Raw genomic sequence first — 22,732 nt, forward strand, 5'->3', positions numbered from 1 at the left:
TTTCTTGAAGGAGAAGCAACATGAAGATCTACAACCTGTGCATTCTGATGACTTTGGTGGTCGCTGGTCACACCAGCCCATTACTGACATCTATTGATGAAGAAGAAATAACCATGGCTGAGGTAACAATCACACTTTGAGTCTTTTCTGTTAGACACAAAAATGCATTTTATTCAATTTACAAATTAACTTTTTTCTGTTTTTTTAGGATTATCTGAACAAGCTGTATGCCCTGCCAAAGAAAGCATCTAACGAAAAGTTACAACGCTCCAGTTCAATGAGTATGAGACTGAAGGAGATGCAGGAATTTTTTGGACTTGAGATAACAGGAACGCTGAATGAAGAGACAGTGAACGTGATGAAGAAGCCCCGCTGCGGGGTTCCAGATGTTGCAGCCTATTCTGTTTTTCAAGGGAACTACAAATGGAAAAAACACGATCTGACCTACAGGTAAGAGCCACTTAAAAATACAATTTCGACTAAAATGACAGAAAACCTACTAAACAAGACCATCTTAGACCAGAATGAATTGCTAAGTTGGGTTATGCCAATATTGGTGATACCTTTGAACATTTATGTCTTTATTTTAGAATTGAGAACTACACACCCGACATGTCAGAAGCCGAGGTGGACGATTCCATTCAAAGAGCCCTGAAGGTGTGGGCAGATGTCAGTCCTCTGAGATTCACGCGCATCTACAGTGGAGTTGCTGACATCATGATCTCATTCGCGGTTAGAGGTCAGTTTTGTGAAATATCACATCAGAAGCATTACAATGTTATGTGGATGTATTTTATATGAATAATGTGCACGGATGTTAAATACGATGATGATCTTATTGCAAGATGCTATATCTACATGAGACAAATTTGATCTCATTTTATCACAAAAATACTGCACGTTTATTCAATGCTGATTTTAAAATACAATATTTTCATGTATCTTTTGTATAACAACACAGAAATTGACTTTATTAGCATTATGATGTGGGATTCAGATGGGTGAAATCAAATGATTACATGGCAAAATAATTTTATGTTAAAGGGACAGTTCACCCAAAAATAAAAATTCTGTAATCATTTACTCACCGTCAAGTTGTTGCAAATCTGTTCAAATGTTGTTGTTCCGCTGAACACAAAAAAAAGATATTTGGAAGAATGTTTGCAACTGGACAGATCTGGGGCACAATTGACTTCCATAGCAGGAAAACAATGGTAGTCAATTTTTACTGACAATTTTTACCTCATTGTCTTACAGTGAGACAAACTAATGTTTAAAAATAGAAATATTCACTTTATGAATACTGATCGGGGTAAAAAATCTGCATGCATAATAATTATAAAACAAAGTTTAGTGCAAAATATCTTACATAAAGTACAGCAGATAACAACTGTGTTTCACATACAGTCATTTTTGTTAAACATTTAGATCAATGTAAAATATTTCATAATTTGAAGTTGCTCACAGGATCGTACGATAATGGTTAAAAGCGAATATCTGCTTATTTCCAGATCATGGTGACGGTTACCCCTTTGATGGACCAAATGGTTTTCTGGCTCATGCGTTTCCTCCCTTCGATGGTATTGGTGGTGATGCCCATTTTGACGACGACGAGATCTTCGCCTACAAATCTTTTAATGGTAAGCACAGTCTCCTCTGATAAAACCTTCAAGTTCAGTGAGACGGAAAAAAAACACGTATTCACATATTCTCCTGTTGCACAGGATACAATTTATTCCTGGTTGCTGCCCATGAGTTTGGACACTCGTTAGGCCTCGAACATTCTCAGGATCCAGGTGCACTGATGTATCCCAACTACGTCCACAGAGACGTTGATACGTTCTCTCTCCCTCAAGATGACGTCAATGGAATCCAGTTTCTTTACGGTAAGCTTTTACAAATGACAAAAACACAGATGATGAATCAAAAATACATCCGTCTAATGATGGATTTCTCTGCAGGCCCGAACCCCGATGTCAACCCTGATGAAACAAAACCCACACCACCCACCACCCCAGACAGATGTGATCCTAATATGGTCCTGGATGCTGTCACCATGCTCAGAGGAGAGATCATGTTCTTCAAGAGCAGGTAAGAAAAGACAGAAAGGTTTTTGTAACTTCAGCCTGACATCATGAGGTCGGATCTGAACTGTTGGTCTTTTTATTGCAGCTTTATCTGGCGCAGTAGCCCCTTTAGCAACACAGTGGAGCAACATCTCATCAAAAGCTTCTGGCCAGAGATTCCAGACAACATCGATGCAGCATTCGAGAGTCCATTTGATGACAAAGTCTACATTTTCAAAGGTAAGAACCATAAAACCATACCTGACATAGGTTCATTAAATGCCATTAAAAATATAAGATGTATCATTTGGAAATATTGTCGTTCCCCAGGTCAAAAGGTCTGGGCTATCTATGGCTATGATGTGGCACAGGGATATCCCAAGAGTCTCAGCAGCTTCAATCTGCCGAATAAAGTGAAGAAAGTCGATGCAGTCCTTTATGATGAGGAGAGCTACAAAATCCTTTTTTTCATTAACAATAAGATTTACAGGCAAGTAAATCACGTAAACAGATCAATTATTCGAATTGTTGTTTTTTAAGAGACTGTGAAGTAATACGGTAAATTATTTTTGTAGTTATGACGAGCAGACACGGGAAATGGACAAAGGTTATCCTAAACCGGTGGAAAAGGTGTTCTCAGGAATGACAGCGAAGGTGACAGCCGCCTTCCAGTTCAAAGGTACTGGTATAAAAACACAACACAGCAAATCCAAAGTAAATTCTTATGTAGCCCTGTGTTTACATTCTGTCTTTTGTTGTCATTTTAGGGTTTAACTATCTTTTCAGTGGATCCAAAATGTTTGAGTTCAGTTCTTATCACAAGAAGCTGTTCCGCGTCCTGAACAACAACTATTTTCTGCCCTGTTAGTTTGTTGAGATTTTTGTCTTAGCACAGCAATACAATGTCTGCCTGCCTGAAGGAAAAACATACAGAACCTGTCAGTATTTTTAGGAAATTGTTTAAGTATTTAATTTATTATATTTATGTATTTAATTTCCTGAAAAGACTGATGTTTTGTACAGTGGAGGTAGTCTGTAGTAACCTTTGAAACATTGTTTTTGTACTCCAGTTTAAAGATCCTTGCTGTGATTGCCTTAAAGTTATCATTACAAAATAAACACTTTAATCTGAATATTGTGTGATCTGTGAATGCAATAGCATAAGACATTGTACAAATATAACATTATGCACGCACACAAACTTGTTTGGACATGATACTGCTGATGTCTATATATTCAGCCGAAACACTTTCTTGTTTCCAAAAAAGGACAAAACTGTATCATGTCAGATGATGAAATCATAGATTGTTCAAGGGTGCCACGCAAATGTCCTCTTTATTTACTGACAGCTACAAAAACACTACTGCTGTATACTTAATAAAGCTTGTTGTTGTCACAGGGGATAAGATAACTGTACAAATGCTTAATAGCCTTTCATGGTAAAAAGATCAAAGATAAAATAGAAAGTAATTTAATAATAAGATAGAAAGCAAGTGACAGTATGCCTGTTTGCCTACATTCAATAGCAACCAAATGAAAAATAAATGGAGACATTTACAACTCATCTTCTCAAACCGCATCACTTAAATGTCCCATAATTCAGTTCGACAACTGATGATGTTGAGTCATTTTCACAGTTCACATCAGATTTGCACTACATTTTTGTTCAAAAACTACTCGACAATATTCATATTCATATTATGTTTTTTTTAATTGCAGCATATGGCGAATTCAGGACATTTTTTGCAATTTTGAAATCTGCCATTTATATCGATATCTATCACATTGGATCAACACATAGACTTTTCTGAAATCCCTAAGATGTTTTCTAACCACACCAGAAGAAAGAATGTTTGTATTATACCCAGAGGAGACATGCCACATCGATCAGTGTTTTGTGCCAAAAAAATTAAATCTCCCTAAATTTGATAATTTGGGAGATGTCACTTTGTAATCTGGGATATATGTATTAGCCTAAAAAAGCCTATTTGCCTTACTTTATGCATGCCAATCACAATATCACCAATTTTTAGAAAGCACTATGACAAAAAATGACAAGTACAGAAATCTCAATAGGAGAATGTAAATACATTTCTATATTTACACAATTCATTTTAATTAATTTAAAACTCTCTTAAAATTGTATAACATCTGTTTAACATAGTAACATTTAAGCAACAGTAAAAATCAATTATTTATTGGGTTGTTCAAATTCTCCCTTAAAATTGTGGCTACTCAGGGAACAAACGCTATTTGCAGGCAATAGAGACCCATCATCATTTTTCTAATGTTATAACCTCCAGTAGTCCACATTAACACCCATTTCTCATTATGGCATACATTAGCACTGTCACTAGACTTATTAAATCCCTAAATGCATATTTCCCCCATTTAAAGACTGTCCCAGATTACCCAAAGCATGCTCTCACATTGTCAATCATATTTGATCATGTTGGACAACTAGAAATGTTTGAAAGAAAAAAGTTCAACACTTTAATACATATTTTGTTGCTAGCTAGAATAGATCACAAACCTAATTTGACAACAATTGGGAACAGTGTCATAATTTGACAGATCAGAATTCTACTGACCCTCTTGATGGACTGGTGCCCCGCCCCTTTCTGTGCAATCACCGCATGATTTCAGTCACATGACATCCATGCTAATATTACAGTAAAAGTCCCCCTGACTAAATTTTGATAGAACAGGAAATAAACACGCTGGAGTTTATTTACCCAATTGACGTGGGAGAGCGTGACAAGTCGTAAGACAACAGTGTGCCGATATGAAAATAAACAAAGCGTTGTGGGGTATTCGATTCCGGGTAACGTTATTTAGGAATCGACTCCCATTCTCGTCTCCCATTTTTAGAGTCGATGCAATTGACACTTTGGCTCCATTTCCTGTTGTTCAAACTGGGCTCAGGAATACGAATATAAACATTTTTTATTTATTTTCGCTTAAGAATTGTATTATTCTTGTCTTAGTTCAACTCTTTTTTAAAAGAGGAGAAAATACGTTGAGCCTTTCTTAATCTAGGCCTATATCGTTGCCTTTCTGTGTTGGGCATTTAACAATAAAAAGTATTTAAAACGTTTAAAATCATGATATGATAACCCAGCAACAAGAACGTAATATTTTGACTTCCTGGCTGTTGGTGACTTTTTACGTTTTTTAACCGGATGAAACGCTTTATTATTTGTTTTCACAATCTTGATTTTGCTCTGTGTTACATTTATGCGCACAGACTCACTCAACTTTCATTCAAAGCAACTTACAAAGTCTTAAAGGTTTCTTAGAGAAATACAAGCTTGAAGAAAGAAAGACGAAATAAGGATTTGAGAATTAATGTGATCGGAATGAAGGAAATTGCGCGTGCACTTTTGTGAGAGTACCAGTAGGTGTCGCTAATGCACTGATTTCCGCAGTGTTACAGTCAAAGAGAGAATGGACTTTTCCCTTAAACATGATTGTTTTTTTAATGTTATTCGTTGCTTTGCGCCCATCACAAAGTCTATTTAATCGAATTGAGTCAATGACGACATAAAAAATTATCGAATCTGACTTTAGGTACATTAAGAGTCTAGGAATCGACTCTTTTGAAGTGGACTCCCCATCCCTACCTTGTGCCAGAAGATGATCTGCACGAAGCTCCTCACCAGAACATCCAGAACCCATAAATACTTTAGCACAGTAACTCTACCGTAACATTCATATCAGTTACCCACCCCACTATTATCTGTTGAATCAATACTGTGAATGTAGTTGGTTAATTAAAGTTTGTTTCATATTAGGATCACTTCACAAATTAAGAAAAGGACGTGTTAAAAACTGTTTGAGCACATTGTGAATCTTACACCGGCTGTCGCAGTATTTATTTTCTAAATCAGCGAAGGCCCTGTCAGAGCTCCACATAGGCCATGTTTCTATTTAGGTTGTTGTGTATGGCTTTCTACATGTGATGAGGCAAGATGAATGTGTGCTTTCTAATCGAAACAACTTTATCTTACTATTTCATATCTCGACTAACGTTAGTGATGTAGGCTAAAGTAATTTGCATGAGGAAATGCCAAAATATGTTGCTATGACTTATCCGATCTTTCTTTTACTGAAAGAAGGAAAATTGCTGTAACGCTGTGTCCAGATTTCTACACTTGTGACTTGCTGCAATACCAAAAGGTGTAGAAACGCTGTTTCAGAATCAAAACAACAACACTGCAATAGTGTTAACCGCATATGTGCTAAACAGATACAAAACATGCATCTAAAATTGTCTAGATACTGCAGTAAATAAATCATCAACACAACTACAAAAATATATAGGCCTAACATTTAAAATGGTAGAACTTAGTATGTGAATGTACCATATCGAAAAATAACTGAACATAATAATGTTAAGATATCTTAAATAAATCAATTATATTAACATAACAATATAAATATAAATGTCTACATACTAAATTACAATACAAGCTCACAAGTTGCATTGAAACAATCAGAAACATTTCAGTTTTTTTTCTGGTGTTCTGGTTACATTCCACATAATAATTATCATAATCATCGTGATCAACATTAAATATCATAATTTCACTGTGACAATAATCTTATAGATAGTGAAGAAGACCTAATTTTAGAAATGTACCGCTCAGAGAGGGATTAAACAGGACTATTTGCGATTTATGCATTACACTTTATACATATTGTACAGTAGTTTGTGTGCATTTAAATGTATTCAAGTTCAATGATGTATCATTTTAATGAAATAAACGTTTAAAATGTTTTTTCAAATAATTTTTAATAATCTGAAAGTCATTTCTGCAAACCAAATTTGACACATTTCCTTTTAAGGATATTCCTAAACAGATTTTTATTTTTAGATGTAGTCACATTTACAGTAGAGGTGTTTCAGTATTTTTGTTTCTCATCATCATGCACCCATACAAACTGTCTGCCTCCCACATATTGTTGGCAGAGCTGTGATTCATAAACCAAAGTGATGAGAATCGGGTGAAACTTCAAAAGTCTGACTTGCTATCCATGGGTTGTTGTTTGCCTTCCAAAAAAGAGGAACAATAGTTGCATTATTTGGGTGGAATCAGACGGGGTTTAGAAATCAGTTTCACTTCTGCATTTTGGGTGTATGGACATATAGCTTTTTCTCATCAATCTTGAAAAATAAAGCCTTGTGTTTTTGCATATTAAGAAGCACTGGCGTTCAAAAGACGTATGAGGAAGAGAAATACAGTGTTATTTGAACAGGTTGGGTCAAGGAAGTTGAGAATGATTAATTTCATTTGGTGGGTTACTCATAAACCTGTGCCTGGTGATTTCATTGGTTGCTTAATACATTACTTCACGGTCTTAACTGCATATAATCTGCCACCCGAAACCATGTCAAACAAAAGAACCCTCAAGAAGCATCTATCAAGATGATCTGCTCCCAGTTGTGTTTCCTTACAGGTCTAGTCCTAGCGGTTCATGCTGGACCAATATCACAACCTGCCGCCACAGATCAAGGCGTTGCGGAGGTATAGCACAGTTTCATCAGTCTCTATTTTTATAACAGTCTTTCTTTTGATTTATATATGCATGTATGTTTTTTCAATCATACACTATAAAGTCTCTAATAAATCATTTATCTGTTTCAGAGTTACCTCAAAATGTTTTACAATCTAACCGATGAGGCTCCTGGTACCTTTCGCCGAGCATCCACTGAAATGATTGAGAAGGTGAGACAGATGCAGAAGTTTTTCAGGCTTAAGGTGACTGGAAAGGTGGACCAAGAGACCATAGAGATGATGAAGAAACCCCGTTGTGGAGTTCCAGACGTTGCCGCGTACTCCACGTTCGGAGAGAGTCTCAAATGGAGAACCAACAAGCTCACCTACAGGTGAGTTTATTGCTGTGAATCGCTATTGCAGTATAAGAATAAAAGACAGAGCAGTTACAGACCATGATTCTTGTTTTTCTCAGGATAGAAAATTACACACCTGATCTGTCGGTAGCCGAGGTGGACGATTCCATTAATAAAGCCCTGCAGGTCTGGGCCAAAGTCACTCCGCTGAGATTTACTCGTGTCAACAAAGGTGAAGCTGACATCATGATCACCTTCGCATCAAGATGTAAGTTCTGTCTGACTGTCTACACTGTAAAAAATGAATTCCAGCAGAAGTGAAAATAAAATCAAGTTACATTGACTTGACAAGCAAAATTACATACGATATTAAGTTTTGTTTTTCTGTTCTGATTATCAAAATAAAGTAAGTTGCAAGCTTAAATATCTGCCAGTGAGATAAGACAAATGTCAATTAAATTGAGTTTATTTTTCTTTTCTTGATGGGAGAAATTGTAATTAGATTTTTTTCTTCAGAAAACAAGATTAAACTTCAAGTCATTTTGCTTCTTAGATAAATCTCGACTTTAGGAAATGTGTTCATTTGTACTGGAAAACAAGACACAAATACTAAATTACACAAATTTGTTTTCAGTTTATCTGTGTACATATTTATCACAAATAATTATATATTTATCAATGACAGAAAAACAAATCTTTTATCTCTAGATCATCGGGATGCTTACCCTTTTGATGGACCTTCTAACACCCTTGCTCATGCCTTTGCTCCTGGCCCTGGAATTGGTGGAGACGCACATTTCGATGAAGATGAGACGTTCACGTTCCGTTCATCAAAGGGTAATTCTTACTTAATATATCCAGACTGAGTAGACTGCAAACCCATCTTTTAGATATGAACAATGTTTCCTAAATAGTGATGTTTCCGCAGGGTTTGTCCTGTTCCTGGTGGCTGCCCATGAGTTTGGTCATTCTCTGGGTCTTTCTCATTCAAACGTTCCCGGCGCTCTTATGTATCCCACGTACAGCTTCAAGGATGTTGATAGCTTCTCTCTGTCTTCGGATGACATCCAAGGAATTCAGTCTCTCTATGGTAAGTATATCTTGAAAAAAGCTCTAAAATCTTCAAAATATCCATTTTTTAATTTACTATGTGGCAATTCCATCAGGTCGAAACACTGTCGGAACCCGTGACGTTCCTGATGCAGAACCACCAACCAATCCTGACGCTTGTGATGCTAAATTGATCCTGGATGCAGTTACAACTTTTAGGGGAGAAACAATGTTCTTCAAAGACAAGTAAGGCACAGAAAGACTTTCTGTAAACCATACTAGAATTTACGTATGTAAAAGGTAAATGGAATAATCCCATGATCTTTTTTTGATCTCTTGCAGATATGTTTGGCGTAGCTCCCAAACACGTGCGGAGCAACATCTAATCCAAAGCTTGTGGCCCAACCTCCCAAATAATGTAGATGCATCTTATGAGAGTCCAGTTCAGAATAAAGTATTTGTTTTCAAAGGTAAAGAATGAAACCATCCAACATTGGGGAACCTCAGGGGTGTACTGGGACTACCAATTCAGTGGACTGCCGGGTTTGGGTGGTGCGGGGTATTCGTTGTCATCGGTCCTCCACCTAAACTGTTGATGGGGGGGGGGTGGCGGTTGTGGGTGTTGATATATGTAATGTGTGCATTGCGTTACATGCATTCTTACCTGAACGGCTAATGCCTTTGTGTTGCGTGCATTTGCGTTTATAATACGTCGGTGGGAAGGCCGTCCGGGACTTGACAGAATGTCCTACTGTTCAGTCCGCCCCTGGGCAGCCCACAATCTTTCTATCAATGCCTCGAGAAATGTCTTATCATTGCCTGTATTTGTTTACAGGTAAACGTGTCTGGGCACTTTCCGGCTACAATGTTGTCAGGGGCTATCCCACATCTCTCAGCATTCTGGGTCTGCCGTCATCTGTGAGAGAAATAACAGCTGCTGTCCATGATCAAAGAACTGGAAAAACCTTGCTCTTCACTGACAGCTATTATTATAGGTTGGTCAAGTGCTGGGCTTCACAAACAATAAAAAAAAGCATTGCTCAGAGGGTGCTCTTTAAGAGCTTAGAGGATGTGTTTGAGTCCTCAGGTGTTTTGGCTTTGAGAAATGTTGTATTTACTTTAAAAGAGCTATCAGAAAGTTAAGACACTTATTTTTTTGCATAGCTTCGATGAGAGAAGGCGCAGGATGGAGGCAGGGTATCCCAGACGAGTAGAAGATGGATTCCCAGGGATGGCTGGAGTTGTTACCGCAGCCCATTATTTAAGAGGTATGTGTGTTTATAACCCTTATTATTAAATCAAAGCTAAGAAATCACGAACCTTAAAGAAACTTCAGTGATTAAGACATTTCATTAAATGGACAGATTTTTTTCTTTCATCAGGTTACATATATCTCTACAGTGGGACAAACGTGTATGAGTTCAGCTCTAGAAGAAGGCTTTACCGGGTGCTTCAGAACAATCAACTCCTGCCCTGTGTAAATAAAAACTACAATTTGAAGTAACATGAGTGTTTTCAAAACTGTAGCATAACTTGAATGTATGTGTGCACGCTATTATTAATCTATTTAACAGTTTACTTAAATATAAATGTTGTAAGATTATGAATTTAAAATGTCTGTATTTTCAAATAAACCAGATTTCTTTGTTACCTAAAAGGCATGTGAGATTTTTTTTTTTTTTTCGTACTTGTTGACATTATAGTCACTGTGAAATCTTTGCTTCTGGCAAATTCATAAGTGCATGTCTTGACAGCACCTTGGGCATGTAAAAATATAATAAAAGGCTTTATTATTTTGGTGACTTACAGATAGGATAAAGGGTGTGCTGGAGCTCCTCTTGTAAACAGCCTCAGGAACTGCATGTATTTTCCCTTCATTCACGTCAGGATTTAGAATAAAGACTTTTGCGTAGGCACGTGATGTGCCCTGGGGAAAATGTGAGAAGTTATGTAACTCTAACAACAACTTTGCTACTGGCTATATGAGATGAGTTAATATGTGTTGACAACTATGGGAAACAGTTGATTGCAATTTAAAGTATTTAATGTGCATAATAATGTTTATTCTAAAATGTGATGAAAAGTATCAATAAAAAAGTTTGTTGATCAAAATAATTCAATAAATATATAAAGTATCAATAAAAAAACTTGCCAATGAAACACTGCATTCAATTTAATAACAAATTAAAATGTATGTAAAAATTAATAATATAAAATAATAAAAAAATACATAAATGTAATAAAAAGAAACAAGACAATCCTTCCAAAACAGAATTCGGGACAATAATCGATTAATCTCGATTACTACTGTGTTTTCGTAATTGTTGAAAGCCAAAATTTTAATGAAAAATAAATTATGTTTTATTGCACAGCCCTACTCGATATACTGTATGCAGTTTTACAGTAAAGCAATACCATATATGGGTAACCTCATGACATTCTCTGAAAGCCTCCTTCACCAAAACATTTTTTCAAACATGTTGAGACTCAACTAAGCCTTTCCCCTCCCTCACCCCATGGGCTCTGATCGACAGTGATAAGAACTAAACAATCCCTGAAAGTGGCCGACAGACACATAAAAGTCAGAAGAATAACGAGTGGATTCACAACGCCGTCGTTCCACGCAGAGGAAGAGAGTGCTGAAGTATGGAGCACCTGACAGTTCTTGTCCTGACACTTGTGCTATGTACGGCTCTTTGTGACGCTGCCCCGACTGTGACATCACTAGACGACCATCAAAAAGCAGAGGTCAATATCCTTAGAATCTTACAAAATATATGATATGTGAGCAATAATCAATGATCAACGCTTCTCTTTCTATAGGAATATTTGGCACAGTTCTACAGGAATCATGGCACCACTCAAGCACGTGGGAGGAGTATGTACATGGCAGATTTTGAGAAAGATCTGAAAGCCATGCAAGAGTTTTTTGGGCTGGAGGTCACGGGTAAACTGGACACGAACACTGTGGAGGTGATGAAAAAGCCACGCTGCGGAGTCACGGATGTGGCCAGATACGGTCACTTCGAAGGGAAGCCCAGATGGAAGCAGAGTGTTTTAACATACAGGTATGAAGAAATTTAACACTCAACCTTAATTTCAGTTTTTTTGTGGATTTAAAAGATGTTTCACTGTTGTCTTTTAGAATAACAGACTACACACCGCAGATGAGCAGGAGTGAGGTCGATGCCACTATCTCCAAAGCCTTCAAGTTGTACAGCGATGTCATTCCACTCGATTTCAAACAGATCTACAGCGGCACAGCTGACATCATGATTCTCTTCAAAGCTGGATGTGAGTTTGATGCGGCAGTATATTTGTTTCAGATGTTACATGTACAATGAATAACTCACTAACCATGCTTGCTAACAGATCATGGAGATTTTTACCCGTTTGATGGACCCGGTCAGGTTCTGGCTCACGCCAACTCTCCCGGTTCTGAACAGGGAGGAGATACACACTTTGATGAGGATGAGAAATGGACATTAAGCCCCCAAGGTGATGCACAAAGACATAAACGATCATTCCTTGTTTCTGACAGTAGGTTGAATGTTTATACTTGATAAATCTGTTTCAGGTATTAATCTGCTATTGGTGGCTGCTCATGAATTCGGTCACGCTCTGGGACTCGATCACTCCAAAGATCGTACAGCTCTGATGTATCCAAATTACCAGTATGTCAACACGAATGGCTATAAACTTCCCCGGGATGACCGACTCGGGGTCCAGGCTCTGTATGGTAAATGTCTTTGTTGTGAGAAGAGTAGTGAGCAAATGTTCATAGTATGATGACATATATTAGATCACATAACATGGTCATTTGTGTTCATTTTTTCTTGCAAGGGGTTCGAGCATCTACAGTTGAACCAGCCCCAAAACCAAAACCAAAACCAAAACCAGAGCCAAAACCTAAACCAAAACCAGAGCCAAAACCAGAGCCAAAACCAAAACCCGTACCAAGCGTCGCACCGGAACCATGCAAGCGTGACTTAGTATTTGATGCAGCAACCAGCATTGGGGGGGAATTGTTTTTCTTTAAAAATGGGTATGTATATACAATATTCATATAAAAAATAAATGAATAGTAAAATAGACAAAATATTTATTCAAATCAACCATTTATTTTTGTACTTTCTATCAGGTATTACTGGAAGAAAGGATATTACAGTGGACTTTCAAGGCATAAAGTAAACTCCATGTGGCCATCTATTGATTCTGTTGATGCTGCGTATGAATTAAGGAACAAAGGCATCAACTTCCTCTTTAAAGGTAAAGTCAGAATTCTTAAAAGTTTTGTGTAAAGCTGTTGTGTAAAGTTGTCAGTTAATGTGGTCTTAATGTGGTTCATCCGTATGCAGGTAAGCAGTACTGGGCCGTCAAAGGCCGCACAACTTTGTCTGGATATCCCAAACCCATAACCGACTTTGGATTTCCTCCTTACGTGAAAAAGATCGATGCGGCAGTGCATGTGGCATCCACGGGCCAAACTCTGTTCTTTATCGATAGCAACTACTGGAGGTAAGAGAAAATCAGAGTAAATGAACTCGAACAATGAATCTTTATTGTTATCTTGCATTGTTTTTAAACAACTAACACAATTTAAATGCTGATATAGCTACGATGAAAGTACTGGAACAATGGACAGAGCTTTTTTCAAAAGCATTCAGCGTAATATTCCTGGAATCGGTTCACGGGTGGACGCTGCTTTTGAAAATGCTGGTGAGGGTAACATTATACAAAAACACCAACTCTTTTTATTGATTTATTCATTTACTGTGTATCATAGTGGTGTCTTTTAATACATTTTTTGTATTTTTATTTTAGGTTACCTGTACTTCTCAGATGGTGCACGACAAACTGAGTATAATTTTAGTTCCAAACGAGTGAACCGTGTTCTGTTGAATTATGGATGGCTGAACTGCTACTAAACATAATGTACTATACACTGTAACTGAAAATGTACAGATTTCTCCTTTTTATGATTCGGAATTCAAATAATTCTCAATAAATATTCTGTTTAATATGAAAAAATGTGTGTTAAGAAAAATGTTTGCCTTTTTAAAAAAATGAAATGAAATTTTTTACTTATAAAATAAACCTATTACTGACTGTTGAGGATGAATCTTGTTGTGGCTCTTCTCATTTGAAAATCAGAAGATTGGACAAAAGATGGATTTGCCTTGCAGTATGAAACACAGGCTTAGAGTGATGAACCGACCGTGAAATAAAAAATCAAATCAACATTAAAAAACAGATTAGCTGTAGATAATGCACAATATATAACACTAAACACTCTTTTTAGTGTGTTTTTTAATTTTTTATAATTCTCCATGTCCGGTGTTTGTCTCTCAAACATCTTCCATGTTAAATGTGTCGAATGGGCATTGCCTTCAACACTTATTTTTCCAGTAAAGCTTTTAACCTAGTAAGGAATCAAAGAAGGGTTAACAGACAAATCAGAAAATTTATTTGGAACTAATATGACTGGAATATGACGACAATTTTAAAAAGCCTTCTAAATCTGGCCTAGATCACCACTATTTGTCAATAAACTGTCAAGGCATTATTCCTGGTAAGATGTTGACTCAAGAAGTGACACGTTGTTCAGAAGGCCATGGATGACTCAGAATGACCCATCTAGGGAGGCAGATCTAAGAAATATGTGGCCTTATTTCCTTTTATGGCTTGGAACATGACATGCAATGCCAATATGAAAATCCAAGCAAAAGAGATAAAGTAACCTGTGAAAATTTTACATTTACACATGTATGCATTTGGCAGACAGTTTTATTCAAAGTGCATTCAAGGTATATACACTCACCTAAAGGAATTAGGAACACCTGTTCAATTTCTCATTAATGCAATTATGGTGGTGTAATGGTGTGGGGGATGTTTTCTTGGCACACTTTAGGCCCCTTAGTGCCAATTTGGCATCGTTTAAATGCCATTTCCATCCTTTATGACCACCATGTACCCATCCTCTGATGGCTACTACCAGCAGAATAATACACCATGTCACAAAGCTCGAATCATTTTCAAATTGGTTTCTTGAACATGACAATGAGTTCACTGTACTAAAATGGCCCCCACAGTCACCAGATCTCAACCCAATAAAACATCTTTGGGATGTGGTAGAACGTGAGCTTCGTTCATCCCACAAATCTCCATCAACTGCAAGATGCTATCCTATCAATATGGGCCAACATTTCTAAAGAATGCTTTTAGCACCTTGTTGAATCAATGCCACGTAGAATTAAGGCAGTTCTGAAGGCGAAAAGGGGTCAAACACAGTACTAGTGTGGTGTTCCTAATAAACCTTTAGGTGAGTGTATGTGTACATGCATTCCCTTCCAAATAAAACCCATGGCATTTTAGCTGCTAACAACCATTTGATCTTCTCTTTAAAGTTTGTAATGGCATAAACAACTATATTAGTTGCTAATGACTGCTAATGACAAATAGTAAGTAAAACATTTTTATTTTTGGTTCACTAGCTTTTTATGTGTCACCGTGAGGAGTTAAAATGAAGGAATCTTAATATCTTCCTCTTTCTAAGAAACATCAGATCTGGTCAGATTCCAATGAATCAGGTGTAACTATAAAGTCTGTTGTTGAAAAGAGGAATTACATACTCTAGCAAATCCTATATAAGCCTGTCACAAGTGTTAAAAGGGTTGAAAGGCACTTGCTTCTGTGTTTGGAAGACACATTCAGCGCTGAATTATGATGCACCTGGCAGTTCTCTCCCTGACACTTTGTTTGGCTTTTTGTGATGCTGCCCCCACGACGACATCTTCAGATGATCATCAACTAGCAGAGGTCAATACCCATTTGTCTTATATATCTTAAAAGGCCTGTGTATGATGTTTTGTGAGAAATATTTATATATATGGATGTTCTTTTCCTCAGGATTATCTTACACAGTTCTACAGGGAACCGATCATCCCGGTCAGAGATCTGGTCTCAACTAAAGGTGGCGGAAGAAGGTACCATGGAGATTTTAGGAAAGATCTGGAAGTTATGCAGAAGTTTTTTGGGCTGGAGGTCACAGGCAAGATGGACACAAATACTCTGGAGGTGATGAAACAGCCACGCTGTGGAGTCAGTGATGTGGCCAGATACAACCTTTTCAAAGGGAAGCCCAGGTGGAAGAAGAGTGTTGTAACATACAGGTACGTACAGTTCCCTAAAATCCTATACTTAAATATCATATGAATAAAAATGTTTTAACTTAATAAGTAGCGGCTCAGTCCAAAAGTATGGTTCTGTCAAACATGGCAACACTGGGCTCAACCAATCCTGTAGTGATGGTAAGCAATGTTTGTTAAATATCTAAAACCAACCTTTTTTAGAATAACAACATACACATCACAGATGAATAGGAGTGAGGTGGACGTCACTATCGCTAAAGCCTTCAAGTTGTACAGCGATGTCATTCCACTCGATTTCAAACAGATCTACAACGGCACAGCTGACATCATGATTCTCTTCAAAGCTGGATGTGGGTTTTGAGCATCAGTAATTTTGTTTCATACAAAAACACTCAGGTGACAGATTAGTAATGTGTTTCATTATAGATCATGGAGATTTTTACCCGTTTGATGGACCAGGTCATGTTTTGGCTCATGCCTATGCTCCTGGTCCAGAAGTGCAAGGAGATGCACACTTTGATGAGGATGAGAAATGGACATTAAGCTCCCAAGGTGATGCATAAAGACATAAACGATCATTCCTTGTTTCTGACAGTAGGTTGAATGTTTATACTTGATAAATCTGTTTCAGGTATTAATCTGCTATTGGTGGCTGCTCATGAATTTGGTCACTCTCTGGGACTTGATCACTCCGAAGACAGTACAGCTCTGATGTATCCAAATTACCAGTATGTCAACACGATTGACTATAAACTTCCCCGGGATGACCGACTCGGGGTCCAGGCCCTATATGGTAATTGCCATTTTTGTGACTTTAATGGGATCATTTAATAATTTTTTAGGTTAAATACTATGGATTGCATAAAGTGTTCGTTATTAATTGTCATTAAATACTGTATATATCTTTTATCTTTTGTATTATATAAGGTGTTCGAACATCTAAACCAGTCCCGAAGCCTGAGCCTACACCAAATCCTAGACCGGACTTCAATGCATGCAGTCGCAACCTAGTCTTTGATGCAGCAACCAAAATTAAAGGAGAACTTTATTTCTTTAAAAAAGGGTATGCTTAAATACTTATTTAAAAAACACTGTACTTCTCAAAAAAGGCCTGTATTTATTTATTTACAAGAGAAATGTATTAAATGTATATTGTTATAATATTAAGCATCATTCTTTTAGAGCTTGGTATGCTTTTGAGCTTTTTGAACTTTGGTGTACTTTTTAAATTATTTTTAATTAAATAATTTTTGTTTTGTAATAAAAGAAAATACAATAAGAAATAAAATATTCAGATGCTTTAGGTCCAATCATGTCTTTCTCTCTATCAGATACTACTGGAAGAAAGGAAATAACAGTGGAATTTCATCATTGCTTAAAATAAACTCTTTGTGGCCAACTATTGATTCTGTTGATGCTGCCTATGAAGTTGAAGTTAAAGACATCGCCTACCTCTTTAAAGGTAAAGTCACACTTTCTATAAGTATAAAGCTGTGTTGTGTATATAATAAGACTTCAGTTAATATGGTCTTCCGCATGCAGGTGAGAAGTACTGGGCTGTTAGAGGCAGTACAATTTTGCCTGGATATCCTAAACCCATTTCCAAACTTGGGTTTCCCTCTTATGTAAAAGAGATTGATGCAGCCGTGTATGTGGCGTCCATTAGCCGAACTCTTTTTTTTGTTGGAAACAAATATTGGAGGTAAGAATAAATATGCTTTCATTATCTGTTGTTTATTGTGTTATAATCATTGGTTTGAAAACAACATCAGAACTAACACAATTTAAACATTGGTATAGCTTTAATGTAAGGGTAGCTCGCATGGACCGAGGCTTTCCTAAAAGCATACAGTGTAATATCCCCAATATTGGGTCAAATGTGGATGCTGCTTTTGAAAATGACGGTGAGCTTAACATTACACAAAAACTATGTTTCTATTTGTTTAATTAGTTAACTTTATTTTAATGGTGTCCTTTTAATAAATTGTATTCTCTTCTTATTGTAGGTTACCTGTATTTCTCATCTGGTGCAGAGCAAAAAGAGTATGATTTCAGGTCCAAGCAAGTGATGCGTGTTCTGATGAATAATGAATGGATGAAGTGCTACCCATCAAAAGTTAAACCTAAAAAATAAAAAAAAATGCATAAAATGCATTAAATCAAGTTTTCCCTATAGACCTCATTCCTAGATGTAGCTAAACACTGTTCCAGAAGCACTTCAGGATTTATTTCTAATTACATATGATACAAAATTTAAGATATTAATTTAACATTTTGATTTAGTTGGTTGTATTATGTTTCAACATCTGCGTTGTGTTAAAATTTTAAATAGGATGTTCTTCTGCACCAGCATTTCTTGTGTTTTCTGAAGTGGTTTATATGGTCAACTGACATGACTTACTTTTTTATTTATTTATTTAATTAATTAATTTAATAAATGATAAAACTGAAGTTAAATGTGTAAGTGTGTGTGTGTGTGTGTGTATGTGTGTCATACATAAATCTATGTATTTTCATGTCAGATTAGGCTGCAGCTAATTGTTTCCTAAAATCCATTAAATCAGATCATTCACATACAACACTTAAGACATTTGTACAAATTTCTTAAAATTGCTCCACATGAGCTAAATCAAACATTAGCATTGAACAAAATAACATTGAGCAATGGTGGTTCAAATATGGTGCATATAAAAAACGTAGCTTATTAATTATTTGTAAACGGGTTATACGGTGAATGTATAAAAACATGAAAAAAGTAGAAAGCTGCTCAATGTAGCTTTTCATTCACCAAACCCTTATAACTGAGAAAAAAGGGTACAATACTGAGACGCTAAATCAATAAATAGATAAATATCTATAGCGTGAAATTAAAACAATATAATAGACAATGATGTCAAATATTAGATAAAAGATCAAAACAAAATAGTTCACTAAAGGTTCTATCAATAAAGAAGTAACATCCGGTTACTTTCGCCACTCTGATAAAAAACAACATTACCCACAAGGCCTTGCGAGGTCACCATGTGACGCAGTCACTCCTCTCGCTGTGATTGGCTGTTCCACTGATACACACACACACTCAGCTGTGAGGGTTGAAGGTGAAATTGGTCGAATCTGAACTTTCTCATCGCGATTATGTCATCCTGTGCCCTCTACAGCACGCGCACACACCTGTGCAGACGATTGGTGAGTTTAAACAAAATAAACTCGGATCTATAGACGACGTCATTTCATGCTTCTTAACGAATGTCAAAGCACATGTAGCTGCAGGCCTCTTACATTGTTTACCATTTAAATACATTGCTTTTCACTTCATTAAACGTACTGCTTGCTATTCACAGCGTAAGAATGTTTATATAATGTTTAAATACACCGTTGCAGGCACAACAATACCAGAGCAGGACTTACACAGCACGATCATCTCTAAATGTGAGTAAATATGATGTATTCGTGCTTGGAAACAGTGTTCTTCCCATGGCTGTTATTCTATGTTTTGTACTGTCTAAGAAAATATTCAATACAAGAACAGTTCTTGTTCTTTTGGCTGTACATTGGATGAGTTTCCCGTATGATCTCTCTCTGGACAGGAAGTTGTCATCGTCAGTGCTGTCAGGACCCCCGTGGGGTCCTTTAAAGGATGCCTCTCCACTGTACCTGCAACCAAACTGGGTTCCATTGCTATAAAAGGAGCTGTCGAACAAGCAGGTGGGCATTGTCTGCAGAAATCTTGTTTAGGCTAGACTTGTTGGGTATTTGAAATGCATGCTGGGATGCTTTTATCCTTTGATACAGCGATACAAAGTTGTGAAAATGTGTTTTCCAAGTCAAATTCTTTTTGTACTGTACTTTCACGTATTTGTTCAGATGTCTCAAATGGGTTTTGTTGGTATTGTTGCAGGGATCCCTGCGGAAGAGGTTAAGGAGGTTTATATGGGGAATGTGTTGCAAGCGGGAGAAGGGCAAGCTCCAACCAGACAAGCTCTTTTGGGTGCAGGTGAATCTGTCATATCACACACAGACAAAACAAACGTAAAACACACACATTCAGCCTCCAGAACACATCTGTGTGTGATTGAGTGTCTCAAGAGATTATGATATTCCAATGAATGCTGGCTGCAGGTTTAAACATGTGGCATATGCTCTGAAAAAAATATAATAGTAACTTCATCTTTCCTTCGCGTGCAATGGCTTTCAATGTTTTCAAGTGTACATATCTTTTACTATTGTCCTTGCTGAGTCAAATTGTAAGGCTCATTTGATGTATTCATAATGATGCAGGCAATCCCATAATGCATTGCAACAACTTTAGTAAGAATAATCTTAAGATTGCACAGGAGAGTCAAGAATGAAAATGATTTATAAAATGTTCTGTTTGTGATTTTCTTCTCGTAGGTCTTGCACTGTCCACTCCAGCAACCACGATCAATAAGGTCTGTGCCTCCGGGATGAAATCCATCATGATGGCTGCTCAGAGTCTCATGTGTGGACATCAGGTAGTGTCAAAATCACATGATGAAAAACCGTAAAGTGGTTGACGAAATATACAAGAGCCTTTAACGTTTTAAAGAAACCAAATTAGTCATATGCAATGTCTCTTAGGATGTTATGGTAGCCGGTGGAATGGAAAGCATGTCTCAGGTTCCTTATGTCATGGCAAGAGAAGCTCCACAGTATGGTGGCGTAAAGTTGGAGGATCTGATCGTAAAGGACGGGTTGACGGACGTCTACAACAAATTTCACATGGTACCACTTCCTTGTGACTCACCAGTTAAACATTAAGAAAGAAATTGATGTGCTTTGTCGGTGTCATTTGTTAATGTGTTTTCAAGTGTTGCTTGAGTGTGACACTAGCAAAGCCAACAGGAACTCGCTGCTAAAATGAAAAGCTTGACTGTATTGTTAAGTTACTTTGGATAAATCTTTGAAAAGCATGACATTAAACCAAATCCATGAACCAGCTTTGAACTTTAAACACCAATGCATAAGAAAAAATGATCGTGGAAGCTTGTTTTCGTACTTTTGCAGGGAAACTGTGCCGAAAACACAGCCAAAAACAGCAAGATTTCTAGAGAGGAGCAGGATGCGTTTGCTATTAACTCCTACAGTCGCAGCAAAGCAGCATGGGAGTCTGGTCTTCTAGCTAAGGAGGTGGTTCCTGTGAGCATACCTCAGAGAGGTGCTTCTTAAAGTTTTCATTCATTTCTGTAGTGTGTTTATTATTGTAGTTTCGTTATTATATTTTGAACCGATGGCCTTTGCTAAAAATTGAATTGCAGGCAAACCAGACATTGTTGTGAAGGAAGATGAAGAATACAAAAAAGTAGACTTCAGCAAAGTTCCCAAACTGAAGACTGTGTTCCAGAAAGAGAACGGTACCCTCCCATCACTTCATTTAACAAAATATTGCGTTTTAAATTGAAAGAGAGAGACTTTCCTGAGAATAAATTTTAGTTCCAAAGACGATTGAAGTGTTTTTGTATTTGTGCAGGAACGGTGACGGCAGCTAACGCAAGCACACTGAACGACGGCGCGGCAGCTCTTGTGCTGATGACAGCGGACGCCGCTAAGAGACTTAATGTCACGCCACTGGCTAGAATTGTTGGTAAGGTGTTTTAATTTAAGCTAGTCAAATCATGCTTTTAATAAAGTTTCATAGGTTATAGGTTTATTTTTTTTCTAGCTTTTGCTGATGCAGCTGTCGCTCCCATCGACTTCCCTATCGCTCCTGCCTTTGCATTCCCAAAGGTAAGCCAAAGCTTGTGCATTTATTTTCAAGCTGATGCGCTCTTTAATTTATTTATCATATTCATTTCTGCATCGTGCAGGTCCTGCAGGCAGCCGGCATAAAGAAAGAAGACGTTGCTATGTGGGAGATCAATGAAGCATTCAGTGTCGTCGTTCTGGCCAACATCAAGATGTTAGACATCGACCCCAATAAAGTCAATATAAACGGAGGAGCGGTCTCCCTCGGACATCCAATTGGGTAATTTAAGCAACATCTCTTTTATGGATCACCAAATCGATATACCCATGACTAATTTGGCAATTTTGCGATTTCTAGGATGTCGGGGGCGAGGATTGTGGGACACATGGTGCACAATCTGAAATCAGGACAGTATGGACTCGCTGGTATCTGCAATGGAGGAGGCGGCGCCTCTTCTATTCTGATCCAGAAGTACTAGATTTTATGAAGTGAAATATGAGTTTGACATAATGTGTAGACTACACCAGACATATCTCCGAGAGCCTTTTTGTGAACTCTCTCTACAGACTAGATCACTCCTTTTTTCCACAAAAAAGTTTATGAAACTTATAACAGAGGCTCACAAAATGTTTGTTGAACTTGCAGCTGTTCTGAAATGTATTTATTCTCTTTATGTGGATGGTGTCTTTTCATAATGTAGCGATGAAAGGGTTTAGATTGTTAAATAAGAAACTACTTAAAAAAATATGAATGCATTGTTTTGTTTTTTCAATCGGACTGGATTCAAATTTATACATATTAGTATCTGAAGTAACAACAGCACACGATGTAAACACCTTGAACGAACACCAGATGGCGCTTAATATTTGAACTTTGTTCATTCGTTGGTCCATTTTGATCAACCCGG

The 22,732-nt window shown here is 37.2% G+C and overlaps 4 protein-coding genes across 4 annotated transcripts; all 4 read left to right on the plus strand.

Annotated features, from left to right (window-relative positions):
* LOC130411907 (collagenase 3-like) lies at nt 1-3,199 on the plus strand. The gene is made up of 10 exons (XM_056736908.1): nt 1-122; nt 209-450; nt 591-739; nt 1,512-1,640; nt 1,725-1,886; nt 1,962-2,091; nt 2,173-2,306; nt 2,397-2,556; nt 2,642-2,745; nt 2,834-3,199. The coding sequence occupies exons 1-10, from the start codon at nt 21-23 to the stop codon at nt 2,932-2,934; spliced, it is 1,413 nt and encodes a 470-aa protein (XP_056592886.1). The 5' UTR covers nt 1-20; the 3' UTR covers nt 2,935-3,199.
* A 4,241-nt stretch (nt 3,200-7,440) lies between these two features.
* LOC130411905 (collagenase 3-like) lies at nt 7,441-10,999 on the plus strand. Its single transcript, XM_056736907.1, has 10 exons — nt 7,441-7,594; nt 7,715-7,956; nt 8,040-8,188; nt 8,629-8,757; nt 8,849-9,010; nt 9,087-9,216; nt 9,313-9,440; nt 9,806-9,965; nt 10,135-10,238; nt 10,353-10,999. The coding sequence occupies exons 1-10, from the start codon at nt 7,496-7,498 to the stop codon at nt 10,472-10,474; spliced, it is 1,425 nt and encodes a 474-aa protein (XP_056592885.1). The 5' UTR covers nt 7,441-7,495; the 3' UTR covers nt 10,475-10,999.
* A 531-nt stretch (nt 11,000-11,530) lies between these two features.
* Nucleotides 11,531-18,255, plus strand: mmp30 (matrix metallopeptidase 30). Its single transcript, XM_056736071.1, has 19 exons — nt 11,531-11,718; nt 11,794-12,038; nt 12,116-12,264; nt 12,343-12,468; nt 12,548-12,709; nt 12,814-13,015; nt 13,112-13,239; nt 13,329-13,488; nt 13,586-13,689; nt 13,795-13,853; nt 15,880-16,142; nt 16,323-16,471; nt 16,548-16,673; nt 16,753-16,914; nt 17,049-17,184; nt 17,453-17,583; nt 17,664-17,823; nt 17,922-18,052; nt 18,128-18,255. The coding sequence occupies exons 1-19, from the start codon at nt 11,617-11,619 to the stop codon at nt 18,253-18,255; spliced, it is 2,823 nt and encodes a 940-aa protein (XP_056592049.1). The 5' UTR covers nt 11,531-11,616.
* A 915-nt stretch (nt 18,256-19,170) lies between these two features.
* Nucleotides 19,171-22,572, plus strand: acat1 (acetyl-CoA acetyltransferase 1). Its single transcript, XM_056736520.1, has 12 exons — nt 19,171-19,307; nt 19,503-19,550; nt 19,709-19,826; nt 20,020-20,115; nt 20,514-20,614; nt 20,721-20,864; nt 21,147-21,297; nt 21,398-21,493; nt 21,610-21,723; nt 21,802-21,866; nt 21,947-22,104; nt 22,183-22,572. Exons 1-12 carry the CDS (start codon nt 19,257-19,259, stop codon nt 22,301-22,303), a joined length of 1,263 nt encoding a protein of 420 aa, XP_056592498.1. The 5' UTR covers nt 19,171-19,256; the 3' UTR covers nt 22,304-22,572.
* The last annotated feature ends 160 nt before the right edge of the window (nt 22,573-22,732 follow it).

Source organism: Triplophysa dalaica, chromosome 22 (assembly GCF_015846415.1).
Source record: "Triplophysa dalaica isolate WHDGS20190420 chromosome 22, ASM1584641v1, whole genome shotgun sequence".
Classification (NCBI taxonomy): domain Eukaryota; kingdom Metazoa; phylum Chordata; class Actinopteri; order Cypriniformes; family Nemacheilidae; genus Triplophysa; species Triplophysa dalaica.